A 16,638-nucleotide genomic window follows, 5' to 3' on the forward strand; every position below is an offset into this window, starting at 1 on the left:
GGAAGGTCAACGATCAGAATGAAAATTGTCGTCCAGTACACGTTTACTCAATAGATAATAATGACATACCCCGGTAAATGTGGGGGAAGGTACTTACTACCGTTAAATAACTGAATACTACTGTTGTATTATCCCAGAGTTCAATGTGAATATATGGCAACATTTAGCAATGATATTGATCAACATTCAATAAAAACGGAATATTCTACCACGGCTACTGGCAGTATTATGTTATTGTTGAATACAAGAAGGCCCTCCCTACGCAACCCCTTCAGACCCTATGGTAGTAGGAAAACATAGTATATGTTAGCCGGCAATCACCAATGTTGTTAACTAGTACATTTGAACTTAGTTGGACTACGGATTATTTCCCTTAGAGGATGATAATACGACTCTACAGATAAGACATAAGTCAAGGACAATGAACTTCTTTTGCCTTCATTAAAATTTATCAATTTATACACCGCAAAACCAAATACACAACCAAATGCTATTTTACAACGGTGATGAAAACCCGTGATGAATCGCGCAAGAGCCAACGAAAAGGTAAAAAGAAAAAGACACCCCTCTAATGTGAACCCCACATTCCCGAGACCATCTAGCAGATGACATCTCGGATATACATTAAATAACCCAATAAATTTCTTTTTTTGGGAAGTAAACAGCGGAAGAGAGAAGAGAAGGTCATTGCGAGCGAGGGCTTTATGCGCCCCGCCGCGTCATCGCTCAAGAAGAATTTACTGCTTAGGACCAGCACCGAACATGCCGGTGAAAGAGCCCTTCATCATGGCCATTTGCTCCTGACGGGCCTTCTCCTCCTCCGCGGCCATCTCGGCCAGCCACTTCTCGCCGTTCTCACGGATCTCCTTCTCAATCATCTCGTAGTTCTTCTGGCCACGCTCGCGGATCTGGTCCCACAGCATCTTACCCTGGGCCAAGCCCTCCGAGGGGCTCTGCTCGCCGTCCAGGGTGCGGGTGGACTTCAGGCCCAGGGCAGAGGCGAAGCTGCCCAGACCACTGCGGGGGCGCTTCTTCTGCTCCTCAGCCAGCTCCTTCTCAAAGCGCTCACGCATGGCCTTCTCACGCTTGGCGAATTCCACGGGGATCTGGGTGCCCTCGAAGGACTTGATGACGGGACGCACGTCTTCGACGCCCATACCGGCGATGTATTCGAGGAAGGGAATCATGCCGACGAGGGTCTTGTCCTTGGAGTCGCCGAGCCACTTCTCAAGAATGACGGCGTTTTCGGGCTGCAGGCGGGCGTGCTCCTCCTTGGTGTCAATCAAAATCACCTTGGACAGATCACGGTTGAGGTAGGACAGGTCCTGGTTGTCTGGGTTAGTCATGACTGGGAGCTAGGTACAGCCAATAGTGACATACCTTGATGTACTCTCCATCCTTGTACTTGGTGGCTTCACGGAACAAGGGCCAGCGGATGATGCGGTAGGGGTCAAGCTTCCGGAGCACCTGATCGGCCATCATGCTGGGCACACTGGTGAAGAGGACAAGTTCGTAGTACTGGTTGAGGTAGCGGAGGAAGTAGTCGACACCCGGACGCTTGGCCACACGCCATCCATGCTCACGGCTCCACTCGCTGTGCACCAGGAGATCCTCCAGACTCAGCACAAGGGTGTAAGGCTGACGCATGTTGGGGTCCTCATCGGGCAGCAGCTTGGGGAAAGCAGGGTCCTTGTAGTAGCTGGTGATATCGCCCAAGCGGGCCTTGGCACGGTTGTACATCAGTCCGAAGCCCCAGCCCGATGGCACGTCGGGGTGGGCCTTCGCTTCCTCCTCGGTCTCCCAGTTGCGGCCCAGATAGGCCACACCACCAGCACCTGCCAGCAGGAACAGGACATACATCAGGTTGGCCATACGGGCGCGCTTGCGATCGAGGGAGGATTCGTAATTGGGAATATCACGGCCACCATCATCGTAATCTTCCGCACGCGACGGGTCCTCTGTGAGGTTTAGCTTGCTTGATCCGCGGTTCTTCGAGGCGGCTTCCAATTCTGCGGCAAGGGTGGAGGGAATGCCCTGGGTGAGATCGGGCAGGGGTTTTTGAGGAGCATCGTTTTGGGGAGCTGTAGAACTGGTCTCAGACTGGGGATAAAAAGTGTCAGAAGATGTGTTGAGATTATCAGCGTCGTCATCAAACTCACGGCTTCGGTGGCCGGTGCAGCCTTGGTATCGAATTCGGCCTGCTCCGCGGAATAGTCGTTCTGAGAGGGAGCCTTGGGCGACTGTTCTGAATTGGCAGACTTGACGGACTGAGGAAGCTTGTAGGGAGTCTTGGGCTTGGTGGACTTCGCATACCAGCGCGAGTGGGCGACGGAAATAGTTGAAGCTCGAACGGTCGAGGTGAGGACGTTCGGCCTCGTCAGAGGCAGTACGGCACGACTAAGCATTATGAAAGTGAAAAGGGCATCTATAGATGGACCGAAGAGGATGAGGAATACACGCGCCGGAACAGAATGGTCACCGACACCGAGGGAGGTAAAACAGCACGGTTGGGGTGAAGTGAAGAACAATCAAGAAACAAGAAGCAAGTGGATGATCGGGGCCCAGCAATGCCGGCGGTCTTCGGCGGAAACAGAAAAGTTCACGCACTGACCGTCGGGCGGGGCTACGCAGACCAATAGTGCAGTACTGGAAATTAGCTTAAATACCGGCGCAGAGATGCCTTCCTTTCCTTTCCTTTCTTCTTTTTACTCACAATTTGAAAGTTGAAACCCAGCTCATAAATTTGACTCATCAGGCCTTTCTCCTCCATGCGTGCCGGGTTGAATTAGGCTGGGGAGACCAATATTCCCACACCCAAGAGCCGCAGCGAAGGTACCCCATGCAGCTGCAGCCCCGTTGGTGGGATATATCCTTTTGATTCTTCCGTTATAAGTACTAGCGATGGATGCTATATCGTGTCGTATATGTCGTTAATTCTCGACTTCCAGTTCAATGCAACAATGGGATGAACCAGAAAACAAAAGAAAAGAAAAGTCTTCAATCATCCGAGTTCTCTCTCTAAAAGATCCTCATTCGTATCGTGGCGTATATCTCTTCTCTTCCATCTAGATCCGTTTGAGCGCAGGTTTTTTTCTCCTTTCTTGCCTCTTCAACCATCCACCCTCTACACACAAAAATGACCAACATGAACTCCCTCTCCCAAGCACTGGAAAAAGTCCGTCTGGACGACAAATCCACCACCGGCAAAACCGTCAAAGGCAAGCCCATCAAGAAGCAACGTCCGAAGAAACCCCCCATCGAACCCTTCCGCTTCTTTGACCTCCCCTCCGAGATCCGTCTACGTGTCTATCATTTTGTGCTCTTCACCCCGAAACGCGGACGCAACCCGCGCCTAACAGGCAGCGTGGGCGCCTCGTCGAAGAAAAACCCTCCCATCTCACCCACCTCCCACCGAGTCGCACTATTCCTGACCTCCCGGCGCATGCACGATGAAGCCTCAGACTATTTCTACTCCACCCAAGTATTCCGTCTCTTCCATTTACAAGACTACTCGCGCATGCCAACCATCCGGGCCATCCCCCCGCGCTACCGTCCCTCCATCGCCACAGTCGAGTTGATTCTAGGATCGAGCTGGACAGCGCCACCGCGCGAATGGACCATCACGCGTAGCCTGGGACTGGAGGAGATGGAGCGAATGCGCACGTTCAAAGTCTTCGTCGAAGTGGATCCATCGCATCCGGTGTTCGAGGGTTTCCGTATCTCAAGGGACTATTATACGGATTTTGCGGGCGATCTGCTCAAGGGTGTCCTGGAGAGGTTGCCGAGTCTGGAGTATGTGGAATTTGATGGCTGGCCGTCTGTACGGAAGAGCGGGGCTCTGATGAAGAGATTGATGCACGAGGTCAGGACGGCTGGGAAGAAGATTGCTTGGGGTCCCGAACGGGGGTGGACGGATCATGATGGGGAGGAGTTCAGTGATGATGCGTATGGTGTTAAGGCGCATGAGAAGAAAATGCAGGAAAAGGCTCGTCGGAAGAAGGAATTAGAGGAGGCGCAGGAATTCGCCAGGTTGCATGGCCTGCCGCCGCCGCCACTTCCGTTGTTCAATCCGTACCTCGATTATTGAGATGTGATCATGATGTGATGGGTTTGGGTTATATTGGCATGATATGATAATGCGGTCTTGCGGGAGTTTAGATCGGTTGCTCGTTATTGGGTTTGATAACATTAGATGCATATATATTCTCACATAGAATTATTAGACAATTGGGACAAGTTCATATCTGTTTTCATTTTGTTCGGCTCACATTGTGTGCTGTTACTACTGGTGGTTATATACCGGGATGATACATATAACGTCATTCATTGATGTGTTTCCCAAGACAAGACGACCGTCCTGTACATAGAGCCTGCGTTCAGGGAGTCTGGATTGGCATTAGGAAATATATGGTATGGTATGGTTGTTCTATAGCTCCTCATCAACCTCCATGCCGGTGCCATTCTCCTTGCCGTTTGATTGCCGTGCCACCGAGGCCTCCTTGTCAATCATCTGCCGCGAGACGGCCACGATGTTGTCCTCAATCAACTGCTGGCTCACATCTTCGATGTCTGTAGAAGGGTCGAATTAGTAGTGAATCAACACAGTGATCAAGCGAGAAACTTACGCTTCTTGGGGTCGACCTTGCCGACGTATCTCGTCTTGAGCTGGTCCTTAGTAAGAGTGGTCTCCTCCTTGACCCGCTTCTCGTAACCCTCGGCGAGGCTGACGAGCTGTTTCATGCGCTCAACGTTGTGCTCACCCTCCTCGTGGAAATCCTTCATCTGCAGTGCCTCCGTCCAGACGTGCTTGTGCAGGTTCATTAGCATGTTCTCCTCGAGACCGGTCTTGCGGTAGTCGATGGCAATGCTGTAGTAGTGGCGGTTGAGGCCGTGGATGAGGGCCTGAATGGACGGCTTGTTCAGATGACCCAGGTTGGATGTTGTTTGGCGGGGCTCCTGGCCCATGACGACGGTCTGTGGTTGGATGAGACGGAAGGCATCAATGACGACCTTGCCCTTGACGGACTGGATGGGGTCGACGACCACGGCAACGGCGCGGGGAGTGAGCTGTTCAAAGGATTGCTGAGTGTTGATATCGACGGACGAAAGCCAGCAGCCGAAACCAGGATGCGAGTGGTACCAGCCAACAACGGTCTCTGGTCTATAGCACGATGCGTTAGGATGAGTTGGGTAGCGCGCGAGATACTTTCCGAGCTTACCGTCCAGTCTGCCTCAGCATGTCCATCATCTTCGTTTGAAAAACAGGGTCCACGGCTTCGACACTGACACCAGTACCACTTTGGGGCATGGCGAAAACATCAACTACCCTAACTGTGTACTCGTCCACGAACTCTCCCAGCATCAGACCCATGACTTCCATAGGCACACCGGCCCGACCGTGTCTTAGCATCTTCAACAGAGCGAGCGATGAGATGTGGACGGTTTCGGAGTTATCGATGAGGTTGGGGATATCCTGTGCCTGCATTAGCCCATGGTCCCAGACCCTCTGGAGATACGAGTGCCATGTCCGCTGCTCGCCTAAGTGTTACTCACTCCATTATTCCCTCCAACGCCCATTCCCTGGGCTGCTTGGAGCATGCGATGCAGACGATCCATAGTGGAGACGGGGGGGTTGGTTTGAGTGTTAGTTATGTAGATGAGACCAGGATGACTTCCTACGCGGAAGCTCCAATCGGAAGGTTGAGTGGGGGTATCGGAGCAAATTCGTTGATTGGAAAAGCTCAGACGTTGTATAGACAGAGGGGATGCTTGAGCCGGTTCCGATGGAACAGTAAGCGAGACTAGACGAAAGCTGAAGATGGGAAGCAGGTGGTGATGGAGGCGCAACTGGGGCGTGTGTAAGTAGTGACGGTCGAGCTTCCCAAGAAGCCTGACGAAGGCGGTGGAGCAGCTCTGGGTTCCGCCTTTGCGTCTCCCTTCGCTTCCTTTCGGTCCCCATCACTTATTGTCCGCCCCCGGCCATTGCGAATGTACTTCATTAGTGCCACTCTGTGAGAGTTAATCGACTGGCTCGCTTATAGGGGCGCTTTATCTGTTCTATTCAGTATACTCCTTGACTCTTTGGGTCTGATTTGCCTATTTTCTGTCGATCTGACGCCCACATACACACCCCGAGAAATCACCGCGCTCAAGCGACATTCCTACGCATTGGTCTGAGTGAGGAATCGCCGTGTGCCTCGCACAGTGACCTTCGACATGAGTAACTCACTCGCACCTCTGGATCCCATTACCAATGGGCCGGCGGATCGCAACAAGAAAGTGGCCTATTTCTACGACTCCGACGTGGGAAACTATGCCTACGTCTCGGGACACCCGATGAAGCCCCATCGCATAAGGATGGCTCACAGTCTGGTCATGAACTATGGCCTTTATAAGAAGATGGAGATATACGTGAGTGGTTATGGATGATTACTATTGGATCTGACAGAGGATCTCTACAAAGTCTTGTGAAAGCAGCACTGACGCAGTCTACAGCGGGCGAAGCCGGCCTCGAAATACGAAATGACCCAATTTCACACAGATGAGTATATCGACTTCCTTTCGAAGGTTACACCGGACAACATGGACTCCTTCGCGAAGGAGCAGAGCAAATACAATGTCGGAGATGACTGTCCCGTCTTCGATGGGCTCTTTGAGTTTTGCGGTATTAGCGCGGGTGGTAGTATGGAGGGTGCCGCCCGGCTCAACCGCAACAAGTGCGACATTGCCGTTAACTGGGCCGGTGGTCTTCACCACGCGAAGAAGAGCGAAGCAAGTGGATTCTGTTATGTAAACGGTAAGTTGCGCGAAACGATATGCTGGGCCTTCGCTGACACAACACAGACATCGTTCTGGGTATCTTGGAACTGCTGCGATTCAAGCAGCGCGTGCTCTACGTTGATATCGATGTCCACCACGGAGATGGTGTTGAGGAGGCATTCTACACGACCGATCGTGTAATGACGGTGTCCTTCCACAAGTACGGCGAGTACTTCCCGGGTACGGGTGAGCTGCGTGATATCGGAGTGGGACAGGGCAAGCACTACGCCGTCAATTTCCCTCTCCGCGATGGCATTGATGACGTTTCATACAAGAGTATCTTTGAGCCTGTTATCAAGAGCGTCATGGAATGGTACCGACCCGAAGCGGTGGTCTTGCAGTGCGGTGGCGATAGTCTTTCGGGCGACCGGCTCGGATGCTTCAACCTCAGTATGCGAGGCCACGCGAACTGTGTAAACTTTGTGAAGAGCTTTAACCTGCCCACCATGATTCTCGGCGGTGGTGGTTATACGATGCGAAACGTGGCACGCACATGGGCCTTCGAAACCGGTATTCTTGTTGGTGACACCCTTGGGGCGGAGCTTCCATACAACGATTACTACGAGGTAGGTTCTTGCTTTTAGATGGTGACTATACACAGCTAACAGGCTTAGTACTTCGCACCTGACTACGAGCTGGATGTACGTCCGTCCAACATGGACAATGCTAACACGAAGGAATACCTCGACAAGATCCGCACACAGGTCGTGGAAAACCTTAAGCGGACCGCCTTTGCGCCCTCCGTGCAGATGACCGAGGTGCCCCGAGAGCCTCTTGTGGAGGGTATGGACGACGAGGCAGATGCTATCTTGGACGATCTGGACGAGGACGAGAACAAGGACAAGCGCTTCACCAAGCGCCGCTTCGATCAGTACATTGAGAAGCCCGGAGAGCTTAGTGACAGTGACGACGAGGAGCTGGCTGGGGCCAACGGCGTCCGGCGGCAACCCAACGCGCTCAAGCGGAGAAACCAGGTCAACTATCGGAATCTCGATGTTAACGACTCGGGGCTCGAGAGCGGCATGGCGACGCCACAGGACGCATCTTCTCTTCCTGACGATGACATGGATACGACTGCTGATGCGAAGATGACCGAGGCTCCGGAGCCGGAGACTGAGGCGCAAGCCACCCCCTCTGCGGCCGATGCGCCGTCCCGAGCAGACGAGGCCTCCGCAACAGAGCAAACAGAGATGGCAGTGGATGGACCAGAAACGACGGCAGCATCGGCCCCGATCTCCCGGCAACCGTCTCCCAAGCCCCAGGACGAAGACACTACAATGGTAGATGCGGGCGAGGTCGCGCCGGAGACCGAGAAATCTGAAGCTGCGCCCGAGGGCGCGGCGGAAGAGGAAGAGGAAAAGAAGAAGCCCAGCGAGGAGACCCCTGCGGCTGACAAGCCCGCTACGGAAGAAACGCCTGCGACGAAAGACGAGTCACCTGCGAAAGAGACGACTGAGGCAGCCGACACGGCAGAGGCGGAGACCAAGCCTGCGGAGGCCAGTGAGCAGAGCGAGACCAAGGACAAGACCCCGGAGGCAGCCAAGGACGAGTCGGGTGAAGCCAAATCAAAGGAACCCAGCGCGGAAGCCGCAGGAGCAACAGAAGCCGAAAAGACCGAGGAAGCAAGCAAGACAGAGGAGTGAAGCTGAGCGAGCAAGACAACAACGAACGAATGGCGCAAAGGAACGGGCGGCTGGTGTTTGGGAAACGAATCGATTTCTTCTTCTATTGTTACTACATATTTGAGAGCATGATTGCCTATCTTTAGAGCAGATTCAATAACTAGTGTATTTATCAATGTATTCCATATGAAGCAGATTGCTATACCTGTCACTCCAGATAAGAAGTAGTAGTTAAGATGGTTATCAAAGATAGTCTAGACATCCTGACTAATCTCTGACTAACCCATTCTAACCGGAACGGGGCTAGTTCTAGGGCAACCCTCTATCCGCATAAACCAGCCAATGGGGAAGCACTGCCAAGATTTACCCACGACGCACACTAAGCGAGAAGCAAATCGAAACCCGCGACCAAGTCTCTGAATCCGACGACACCCCCCGTTTCGACCGTCCGTCCGTCCCCCTTCCCTTGTCGCCCAGTTTTTATCCGACAACCCTAGATACACAGCCAAGATGTCTGCGAGAGGGTGAGTTGTTTCTTTTCGTTGTTGGAGACGTGTGGGAAAGCGAGACAGAGAAAGAGAGGAAGAAATCCGGACCGGAGATATTGAAATACTGCGGGAAAGAGATGAGATGAGAAGGGATGGAATGGAATAATCGCTGGCTGGAGATTTCGGCTCGAAATTACGGTTGGATTGAGTTCGACATGCGACATACGAGATTGAAAGAGGAGGGATGAATGAAGGTCCGGGAAAGAGATGGATAAATCTATGTGGATGGGAATTTGATATACATGGGATACGAGGGAATTAAAGCTAACAAAATATCTATAACAGACGCGGTGGTGCCTCCGGCAACAAGCTCAAGATGACCCTCGGTCTGCCTTGGTATGTCAACTCCAAATTTCTTCCGTTCAAATCCATACACCCATCTTCGAGAGAATTATGCGATTCGATACAATCAAATCAAATCAAATCGATCTCAATTATTCTTCAATCGAAACATACACCCACCACACACAAGCCACCTCGATATCTTCCCACCCAACACCCATGATTTCACAACCTACAACCGACACGAACACATGAAGAAAAAATGATGAACACAGCTAATTAATCTTTTTGCCTACAGCGGCGCCGTGCTCAACTGCTGCGACAACTCCGGTGCCCGCAACCTGTACATCATCTCCGTCAAGGGTATCGGTGCTCGCCTGAACCGTCTCCCCGCTGCCGGTGTCGGTGACATGGTCATGGCCACCGTCAAGAAGGGAAAGCCTGAGCTCCGTAAGAAGGTCATGCCCGCTGTTGTTGTCCGTCAGAGCAAGCCCTGGAGACGCCCCGACGGTATCTACCTCTACTTCGAGGACAACGCTGGTGTTGTACGTACCCTTGCCCCCGAACTCCAATCCCACTCTTTATATCAAGTGGATGAGGGCTATATGCGATAATAATGATGGAAATACTAATGATCGGTTTAGATCGTCAACGCCAAGGGTGAGATGAAGGGTTCCGCTATCACTGGTCCCGTTGGTAAGGAGGCTGCTGAGCTTTGGCCTGTAAGTTCTCCCTAGCATACCTCAACGGGTATGTATCATATAGGGAGGTTCATATGCTAACTGTGTGTCCAGCGTATTGCCTCCAACTCCGGTGTTGTCATGTAAAATGTGTTAAACCTGGAATTTGGAGCAAGAAGAGAAAAGAAAAAAGCGATACCAAGGGCTTCTAGAACAAAGGGGGTGGTACCGGTTTTTTTTTTAGTATGACCTAAGAACATTCTAAAAATGAAAAGGATTCATAAAAAATTTAAACCTGTCCACTTTCTTCTTTTTTGTCTCATGATGTAATTGTAGATGTACGTCGTTATGAATATTGATTGATTGATCAGTTGATCTATATATAGTTGGATGTGACTATACTATGAAGTTATTGCTTTTTGATCTTCTTCTCCGCCTTGGTATCCTTCCCAGCAGAGATACCAGCTCCAATAATACCCGATCCGATATACAGTACCGTCAACCCGAAAGTGATCACATCAACTACATGGACCGCCCACCAAAGATGCTGCACGCCCGCTGCGCACATCTGGATCTCATACTTCCACTCGGCGCCGGTGAACCACACGGATAGGAGTCCAGCATAGCCTCCGTATTCTCCCATCATGGAGCGCATAGTCACCTCCCGTATGGCGGGGACGCCTAGGTCCCCTTCTTTTGTGGTGCCATACTGAGTCTTATAGCGCACGGCATCCCATTGCCAGTCACGCGTTTCATCATCATTCTTTTCATCATCTGCCTCAGCAGCATCAATAGTGCGATTCACGAAATGCACCACATCACAGCCCGTATGATCATGCCCTGTAAGAATGAGGCCCTTCCTTCCCCAACCGTTCCCGGGGACGGTGTCGTCCCCACTCATCCCGAAAACGCCCTCGAGCACGGCATTAGCGCTGGCGTACTGGCTCAGGTGGTTCTGCTCTTTGAGGCCGCCGGCGTAGAAGCGCGGGTTGCCGGCGGCGTCACCCTTGGAGTCGTCGTCATCGTGGAAGGCGAAGAAGGGGGCGTCAGTGCAGATTCCTTCTTTCTTGTGGAGGGGGAGGTGGGTTAGAAGGAGAGTGAATGTTTGCCCGCGCGGAGATGAAGTAATGGATGGGCTTCGCTCGTCCAATAGACCGTTTAGGTATTCGTATGTGGCTGATTGGACTTCAGGGCTCAGGGCGGGGGTATCCAGGACAAGACTGTTGAGATTGATGAGATGGATTGTTGGAACTGTTTCTTCTCCCTCTTTACCTTCTCCTGGAGGTAGAGTGAATTTCACATCCCAATCTCCCCTTCCAAACACCCTCTCGAACCTCTCGATCCTCGATGGACTCGCATCTCCCGCATACCCGACATCGTGGTTCCCCACGACGTTCACGACCCTCCTTTCCCACTCCCCGTTATCAGTTCCCAACACCTCCGTCCCCATTTCCCCGGTAATCTCATCATCCACCCGCACACCACCGCGGAACACTCGTTTCCAGTATCTCCGACCCCGTTCCTCAAACTCCCCATCGCTCACCCATTGGCTCCCTACTAGGTCGCCCAGCACGGTGACGTGCGACGGTGCACTCCACCAGTGCATCGTGCGATAGATATGCGCCAGGTAGTAGTCATTTCCGAGCAGGTCGAGGCGTTTGCGCGCGGCGCGAAATGCGCGGGGGAGGTCGGTGGAGATGAGGGAGCGGAGGACGGAGCGGAGGGTGTAGAGGGTGGCGGATGGGGGTTTCGTGCGGATTGTGGAGGACAGTTCGGCATAGTAGTTGGAAAGTTTGGCGGGGAGTTGATCGTGAGGTTTGGGGAGGGAGGTGTCGCCTTCTAGTTGGGGGTCGGCCAAAACGAGGAGGCGGAAGATGGGCGAGGTCGCAGATGGAGGAGGCGAGGAGGCGAGGTGGTGGCGGAGAGTGGAGAGGAAAGATGGAGAGAAGTGTGGGATTGAGAGATGAGAGGAGGTAGAATCCTCTGGCAGAGGGAATGCGCAGCCGTGAAAGACGGGGTAGAGATAGAGATAGACAGTGCTGGTCAGGGCCAGCGGGAGGAGGATGGCCAGCGCGTGGCGGAGGAGAAGGCGGAGGAGGGACATGGGGAGAACCGCATCGATGAATAAAAAGAGTGACTGGAATAGGAATAAAAGAAAGAATAGAATAAAAATAAACCAAGGAGAGTAAACGGGGTTGGACGCGCTCAATCAAGCCATTATCGTGTGGATTGTAGGAAGTAGAAAAAGCGAGGAGCAAACGGCGGTGATCAGTGACGCGGCCCGCCGATCCCCGTCGCTTATACTGAATAGAGCTTATACTGATAAAGAATTCACATCCAACATTCACATCCATATTACATCCTACATAGTAGACAGACAGACAGACACATAGATAGATAGACTCATTCACATATGAAAACATTCAAGCGGGGTATATCACATAAAACGCCAACCAGGCTGCGGTAAAAAGCAATACATCACACATAAGCAAATCGATCAATCAATCAATCCTCCATTAATTACTGCGAGTTCCGCTGCAATCCAGGAACTGACACCTCGTCGTCCATCGCGACCGGACTCGCCGATCGATGCTCCTCTGCGTCCACGTATACCGGCTCTGTCTCCGGGTCCATGGTCACCCCCTGGATTAGCAGCCCTTGGCGATCTTGCTCCAGATCCGTAAAGCTGTCCTGTGTCTCCGTCTCTGCCTCTGACGGAGCTACCTCCCCTGTATTAGGCGATCCGGTCATCAGTGCTGGAGGACGCTGGTTCATCAGCCGCGCCTCCTTGAGACTGATCGTACGTTGTTTGTTCGTTGTCTCCACTGGCAGGGCCATGTCCCGCTCAATCGTCGCCTTCATCAATGCCGCCATCCAGAGTCGACCCTCTTGTACGTTGTCCACTTGGAAGTAATGGATCGCCGGCTTGGTAAACTGAACTGTCCGTGATGTCCCTGACTTTGGCGGCACTAGCTTGAAGAAGAACGGTCCTTCACCAGCTCCCTTGGTTGCCCGGAGGGCCTCTGCTGCAGCCTTGTCGGATGAAGCTCCATCCGCCTGGCTCATTTGACTGGCCGGAGTCGGCGATGCGGTCGAGCCCGTGATGGTGGCATGGAGGGCCACAATGGGGTCATTGTCTGCGCGCAACACTCGATGAGCTGTAATATCAATCAAACCACGCTCCTCTGTGTCCTGTTCCGAGTAATAGTACGACAGACGCCGGCCCCGCAGGACAAATAGCCGGGGTTTCCACGTCGTCATCAGATTGGAAGACCGCTTCTTCATCCACCCGAAATAATCGCAACCCACCATCTGCTCTTGTGGCGATTTCTTCTCCAGCCCGCGGGTATACGCGCTGGTGTCTTTCTTGGACTTGACCCCCGCCTTGACGGACGGCCGGGATCGAGGCCACAGCCCGCCCTCGGCGGTCTTATTCGATCCGTCCGTGCTGTGTCGCTCCGAGCTCTTGGATGTTGAAGGGGTGGTCGACCCGGTCCGCGCCGACGGATCATTGTCCCGAACGGGGGAGGCCGGCGGCGGCGTCGACGTATCAATTCCCTTCGGCGCCACGTCAGACGAAGCACGGATTCCCATGGCACGCCGGAACTTCGGTCCCGCACCCTTGAGTTGAGACAAGGGTACCCCAGACGAGCGCGAGGAATCACTGTCGGACTTTCCAAACAGAGGACCGAACAAGCCTAACGCACCGCTGGGCCGATCCTCTACTGCAGAAGCGGGCGCTGACTGCTGTCCTCGGCGGTCAACGATGCGAGTGCTCAGGCTACGGAGGCGGCCCTTGGGCACCGGACTGGTGTGCGATTTGGCTGGAGGGTTCATCTGCTTGACAGACTCCCGAATAGAGTCCATGCTGCCAATGCGCGAATGGCGCTTGCCAACGCGGAGCTGGTCATTCGTCAAGTTCGATGACCGCGAGTCCGCACTGCCTGCAGCAGATTGGCGTTTCTGTAGGCGCCGGTTCTTGCGCATGTCCCCCTCGGGCCCAGAGAAGTAGCCCCGGTCCAATTCATCGGTCACGGAGACAGCTGGATCAGACCCGTTTGAGTTTGAGGGGCGGTGACTCAGCTGGGAAAAGAAACCCATGTCCTGAGGGTGAGACGTGCCGGCTGCAGTTCCAGGGCGAGGAGGCAGCCGCTGAGCGCCGGTGGCCAAAGTCCAACCGCGATCAAACGAACTGCGCTTGTTGATGCCTGGCGAACCTTCAAGGGCACCCGAGTACCGGTTCGTCGTGTCGATGGATGAGTGGCGTCGGGAGTGGTTGATCTCGCGGATGGAAGCGGCGGACGGTCGGCGAGAATGGTTCACATAGTTGGGTGTCTGCGGCGTGATGGGCGAGCTGGTGTTGCTCTGCATACTACTGCTGACCAGGCGGGGGTGCTGGGTGCCGCTCGACCCTCGCAGCGTCGGGATCCTGGGCAGGAGCGGGCCCGTATGGCTGGCGCGACTGAGTGTTCGTTCCTCTGGCGGAGCGGGAACAGCAGCTACCGAACCGCGAGGGTGGTGTTGAGATGATGGGTTGACGCCCTTGATTTCGTCCTGGAATGCTCGAATCTTGTGCCAGGTCTTCAAACGCCTCCCCATGACGCCAAAATCAAACTCCTTCATGAAGATAAAGTCCTGGTTCATGTCCAGTAACACATCGCCGGTGATCTCCTGATCCTCGAAGATGCCACAGTGCTTGTCCTCGACACCCCATTGCCGCAACTGCTTAGCGGTTTCTGCAGGCGTCCACTGCCGGACCTGCTCTTCACGCGGCTGGTTCTCTTCTTCCTCATCGGTTTCGTGCCCATTGATGTACGACATCCGGTGCTCGAAGTGGCTGCTGTACTCGCTGGCCGAGTCGTTCATGTGCTTGGATTCCTGACCGGCCACACTATGGCGCGGCGTGCTCAGGTCGGTGATGTGCTCGTCGATAACGCTGAGCGTCTCGTTCATGACGGGGCTGTCTTGGCCATTGGCATGGTGGCCGTCCATGGTCTGCCGAATTGACTGTTGAATATCGATGCTCATAGTGGAGGTTGGTAGCGGAGAGGAACTGGAGCGGTTCTGCTGTTTCGGAGAAAAAGCTGGGGCGACGGGACCCCCTTGCAACTCTGGAGCCCGCAGGTCCGAGGCACTGGTATGGCGAGAAACATGCGGGGTGGATTCGCCGCTCTGGGGAAATGAGAGGGAGTCTGTGGTTTCCAACTGGCTCGATTCGGAATCCGTCCCGACCTCTGAGGCCAGTGTGGTCGTGCCATCGGCATCTAGCCGCTGTCTGGTGGGAATCCTCGGGGCAGTAGTGGTGTAAACTGGAGCAGAAACGGAAGTCCCCAGTCAGTCAAATGCGGTCTTTGCAAATTATAAGCGCTCTCAAGTTTCATACCTCCTGGGAAAAGACCAGTTGAGCCCGTACTCAAATCCTTGCCTAGATACCACCCATCTCCAAACCCATCATCCAGCTCCACGAGCTCAATTTTCTCTCCGCGGCGCAGGGTGAGCTCATCAGGGCCCCGCGCATCGAAATCATCTGACACAATGGTTAGCAAACCAACCCAATTGAGGATAGACAGGGCGGGGGTCGCACACAGCGACCGAGGTAGGAAGCAAGAAATTGCTACTTACGAACGACGAGAAGAAGGTCGCCAGGCGTTACCCCACGAGGAGGTGTTGTGAGAGCCATTGTGTATCCTCAGGCTGTATCGAGAGTCGCGAGAAATTGGAAGCGAGGATGTGACGGAAGGGGGGAATGACGAAAGGGAGGCCGGTTAAAGCGCCCAAGTGGGGGGAAGCAACCCAGAGAGCGACAACACAGATGGGAGGGGAGGAATTGCGCCGGACATGGGGCAAGCCGCCCTCCCGGGTAATTTAAAAAAGCAGATTTGGGGAAGGAAAAGAAGGGGAGGCGATCCAAGTCCAGAGAATGGAGGTTGGTGAGAGGAATGTGACTAGACGAAGTTAAAGATTGACGGGGGAAGGGTGGAAAGGAATCTGGCTCGCGGCGAAGCGAAGATGGAGAAGGTAAAGAGGGAAGAACAGATGATGGGTCCGGGTTTAGCTAATCGATGGAAGTGGAAGGAGGAGAAGTAGATAACTAGTGGGTGGATAGAGGTGGATAGGTGGATAGTAGGAGGAGGAGGTTATGTTGAACAAAGCTTCCGTCGACGAGGGTCGAAGGGTTAAATGGAGATGGCCAGAGCTTCTTCGGTGAGGGTTGATGCAGTGCCGCGAAGCAGGCTTTGGCAGGGCGATTCGCGGTCTGACGTGTAGAAGACGACGAAGAAGGCTGAGGGAAGGGAGACGAGAGCACAGAAGAGTAAGTAGGCGAGGATGGACAACCGCAGCAGGTGAAGCCGATAATAAGACAGCGACGATCCCCGCCGGTCTGAACTGCAACCCGCAAAGCAAATCAGATCACGGCCGCAGACGTGCAGGCGCTAACAAGGGCGGCTAGTTTTGAGGTGGATCAGTTTTTGGGCAGGTTGTTGATGTGTCTGAGAGACGGAGAAAGAGAGGAAAAGAGACAGGATAGAGATGAAATGAAGTAAGAAGAGAAGGGGAAGAAAAGAGTTGCAGAGTAATGAGTTGAAGGGAAAAGGGAGAAGAGACAGAGAAAAGTCTCGATGCAAAGCAAACCATGGAAGCGGGGGATACGGACAACCAAATAAATATCAAATCGTTACCGGTTTG

General features: G+C 53.5%; 7 protein-coding genes across 7 annotated transcripts; 3 read left to right on the forward strand and 4 right to left on the reverse strand.

The window, feature by feature from the left end:
- Positions 1–412: 412 nt before the first annotated feature.
- On the reverse strand, positions 413–2,550 carry BDQ94DRAFT_132592 (protein translocase subunit TIM50). The gene is made up of 3 exons (XM_026764087.1): positions 2,160–2,550; positions 1,381–2,100; positions 413–1,325 (listed from the first exon to the last, which is right to left on the reverse strand). The coding sequence occupies exons 1-3, from the start codon at positions 2,403–2,405 to the stop codon at positions 738–740; spliced, it is 1,554 nt and encodes a 517-aa protein (XP_026632211.1). The 5' UTR covers positions 2,406–2,550; the 3' UTR covers positions 413–737.
- Positions 2,551–2,714: 164 nt separating this feature from the next.
- Positions 2,715–4,234, forward strand: BDQ94DRAFT_132593 (uncharacterized protein). The gene has a single exon (XM_026764088.1). It carries the CDS (start codon positions 3,137–3,139, stop codon positions 4,085–4,087), a length of 951 nt encoding a protein of 316 aa, XP_026632212.1. The 5' UTR covers positions 2,715–3,136; the 3' UTR covers positions 4,088–4,234.
- On the reverse strand, positions 4,229–5,849 carry BDQ94DRAFT_132594 (proteasome regulatory particle lid subunit RPN11). The gene is made up of 4 exons (XM_026764089.1): positions 5,554–5,849; positions 5,220–5,473; positions 4,626–5,161; positions 4,229–4,569 (listed from the first exon to the last, which is right to left on the reverse strand). The coding sequence occupies exons 1-4, from the start codon at positions 5,614–5,616 to the stop codon at positions 4,427–4,429; spliced, it is 996 nt and encodes a 331-aa protein (XP_026632213.1). The 5' UTR covers positions 5,617–5,849; the 3' UTR covers positions 4,229–4,426.
- A 127-nt stretch (positions 5,850–5,976) lies between these two features.
- On the forward strand, positions 5,977–8,647 carry rpdA (histone deacetylase RPD3). Its single transcript, XM_026764090.1, has 4 exons — positions 5,977–6,411; positions 6,496–6,796; positions 6,844–7,385; positions 7,434–8,647. The coding sequence occupies exons 1-4, from the start codon at positions 6,217–6,219 to the stop codon at positions 8,460–8,462; spliced, it is 2,067 nt and encodes a 688-aa protein (XP_026632214.1). The 5' UTR covers positions 5,977–6,216; the 3' UTR covers positions 8,463–8,647.
- Positions 8,648–8,756: 109 nt separating this feature from the next.
- BDQ94DRAFT_132600 (60S ribosomal protein uL14) lies at positions 8,757–9,938 on the forward strand. Its single transcript, XM_026764091.1, has 3 exons — positions 8,757–8,965; positions 9,275–9,325; positions 9,570–9,938. The coding sequence occupies exons 1-3, from the start codon at positions 8,952–8,954 to the stop codon at positions 9,883–9,885; spliced, it is 381 nt and encodes a 126-aa protein (XP_026632215.1). The 5' UTR covers positions 8,757–8,951; the 3' UTR covers positions 9,886–9,938.
- Positions 9,939–10,154: 216 nt separating this feature from the next.
- BDQ94DRAFT_132608 (uncharacterized protein) lies at positions 10,155–12,174 on the reverse strand. Its single transcript, XM_026764092.1, has one exon. It carries the CDS (start codon positions 12,053–12,055, stop codon positions 10,361–10,363), a length of 1,695 nt encoding a protein of 564 aa, XP_026632216.1. The 5' UTR covers positions 12,056–12,174; the 3' UTR covers positions 10,155–10,360.
- Positions 12,175–12,194: 20 nt separating this feature from the next.
- On the reverse strand, positions 12,195–15,776 carry BDQ94DRAFT_176847 (putative polarized growth protein (Boi2)). The gene is made up of 3 exons (XM_026772765.1): positions 15,574–15,776; positions 15,335–15,478; positions 12,195–15,260 (listed from the first exon to the last, which is right to left on the reverse strand). The coding sequence occupies exons 1-3, from the start codon at positions 15,629–15,631 to the stop codon at positions 12,472–12,474; spliced, it is 2,991 nt and encodes a 996-aa protein (XP_026632217.1). The 5' UTR covers positions 15,632–15,776; the 3' UTR covers positions 12,195–12,471.
- Positions 15,777–16,638: the final 862 nt, after the last annotated feature.

The sequence above is a fragment of the Aspergillus welwitschiae genome (assembly GCF_003344945.1).
Source record: "Aspergillus welwitschiae strain CBS 139.54b unplaced genomic scaffold BDQ94scaffold_1, whole genome shotgun sequence".
NCBI classification, from domain to species: Eukaryota; Fungi; Ascomycota; class Eurotiomycetes; order Eurotiales; family Aspergillaceae; genus Aspergillus; species Aspergillus welwitschiae.

Coding starts and splice junctions, on each gene's coding strand:
- BDQ94DRAFT_132592 (XM_026764087.1), bottom strand. CDS start 2,405: ATGCTTAGTCGTGCCGTACTGCCTCTGACGAGGCCGAACGTCCTCACC. Junction 2,101..2,159: donor CTGCACCGGCCACCGAAGCC/GTGAGTTTGATG, acceptor TTTTATCCCCAG/TCTGAGACCAGTTCTACAGC. Junction 1,326..1,380: donor AGGATGGAGAGTACATCAAG/GTATGTCACTAT, acceptor CCAGACAACCAG/GACCTGTCCTACCTCAACCG.
- BDQ94DRAFT_132593 (XM_026764088.1), top strand. CDS start 3,137: ATGACCAACATGAACTCCCTCTCCCAAGCACTGGAAAAAGTCCGTCTG.
- BDQ94DRAFT_132594 (XM_026764089.1), bottom strand. CDS start 5,616: ATGGATCGTCTGCATCGCATGCTCCAAGCAGCCCAGGGAATGGGCGTT. Junction 5,474..5,553: donor GCGTTGGAGGGAATAATGGA/GTGAGTAACACT, acceptor ATGCAGGCACAG/GATATCCCCAACCTCATCGA. Junction 5,162..5,219: donor ATGCTGAGGCAGACTGGACG/GTAAGCTCGGAA, acceptor ATCGTGCTATAG/ACCAGAGACCGTTGTTGGCT.
- rpdA (XM_026764090.1), top strand. CDS start 6,217: ATGAGTAACTCACTCGCACCTCTGGATCCCATTACCAATGGGCCGGCG. Junction 6,412..6,495: donor ATAAGAAGATGGAGATATAC/GTGAGTGGTTAT, acceptor CGCAGTCTACAG/CGGGCGAAGCCGGCCTCGAA. Junction 6,797..6,843: donor TGGATTCTGTTATGTAAACG/GTAAGTTGCGCG, acceptor GACACAACACAG/ACATCGTTCTGGGTATCTTG.
- BDQ94DRAFT_132600 (XM_026764091.1), top strand. Junction 9,326..9,569: donor ATGACCCTCGGTCTGCCTTG/GTATGTCAACTC, acceptor TTTTGCCTACAG/CGGCGCCGTGCTCAACTGCT.
- BDQ94DRAFT_132608 (XM_026764092.1), bottom strand. CDS start 12,055: ATGTCCCTCCTCCGCCTTCTCCTCCGCCACGCGCTGGCCATCCTCCTC.
- BDQ94DRAFT_176847 (XM_026772765.1), bottom strand. CDS start 15,631: ATGGCTCTCACAACACCTCCTCGTGGGGTAACGCCTGGCGACCTTCTT. Junction 15,479..15,573: donor CGACCTTCTTCTCGTCGTTC/GTAAGTAGCAAT, acceptor CCATTGTGTCAG/ATGATTTCGATGCGCGGGGC. Junction 15,261..15,334: donor AACTGGTCTTTTCCCAGGAG/GTATGAAACTTG, acceptor TTTCTGCTCCAG/TTTACACCACTACTGCCCCG.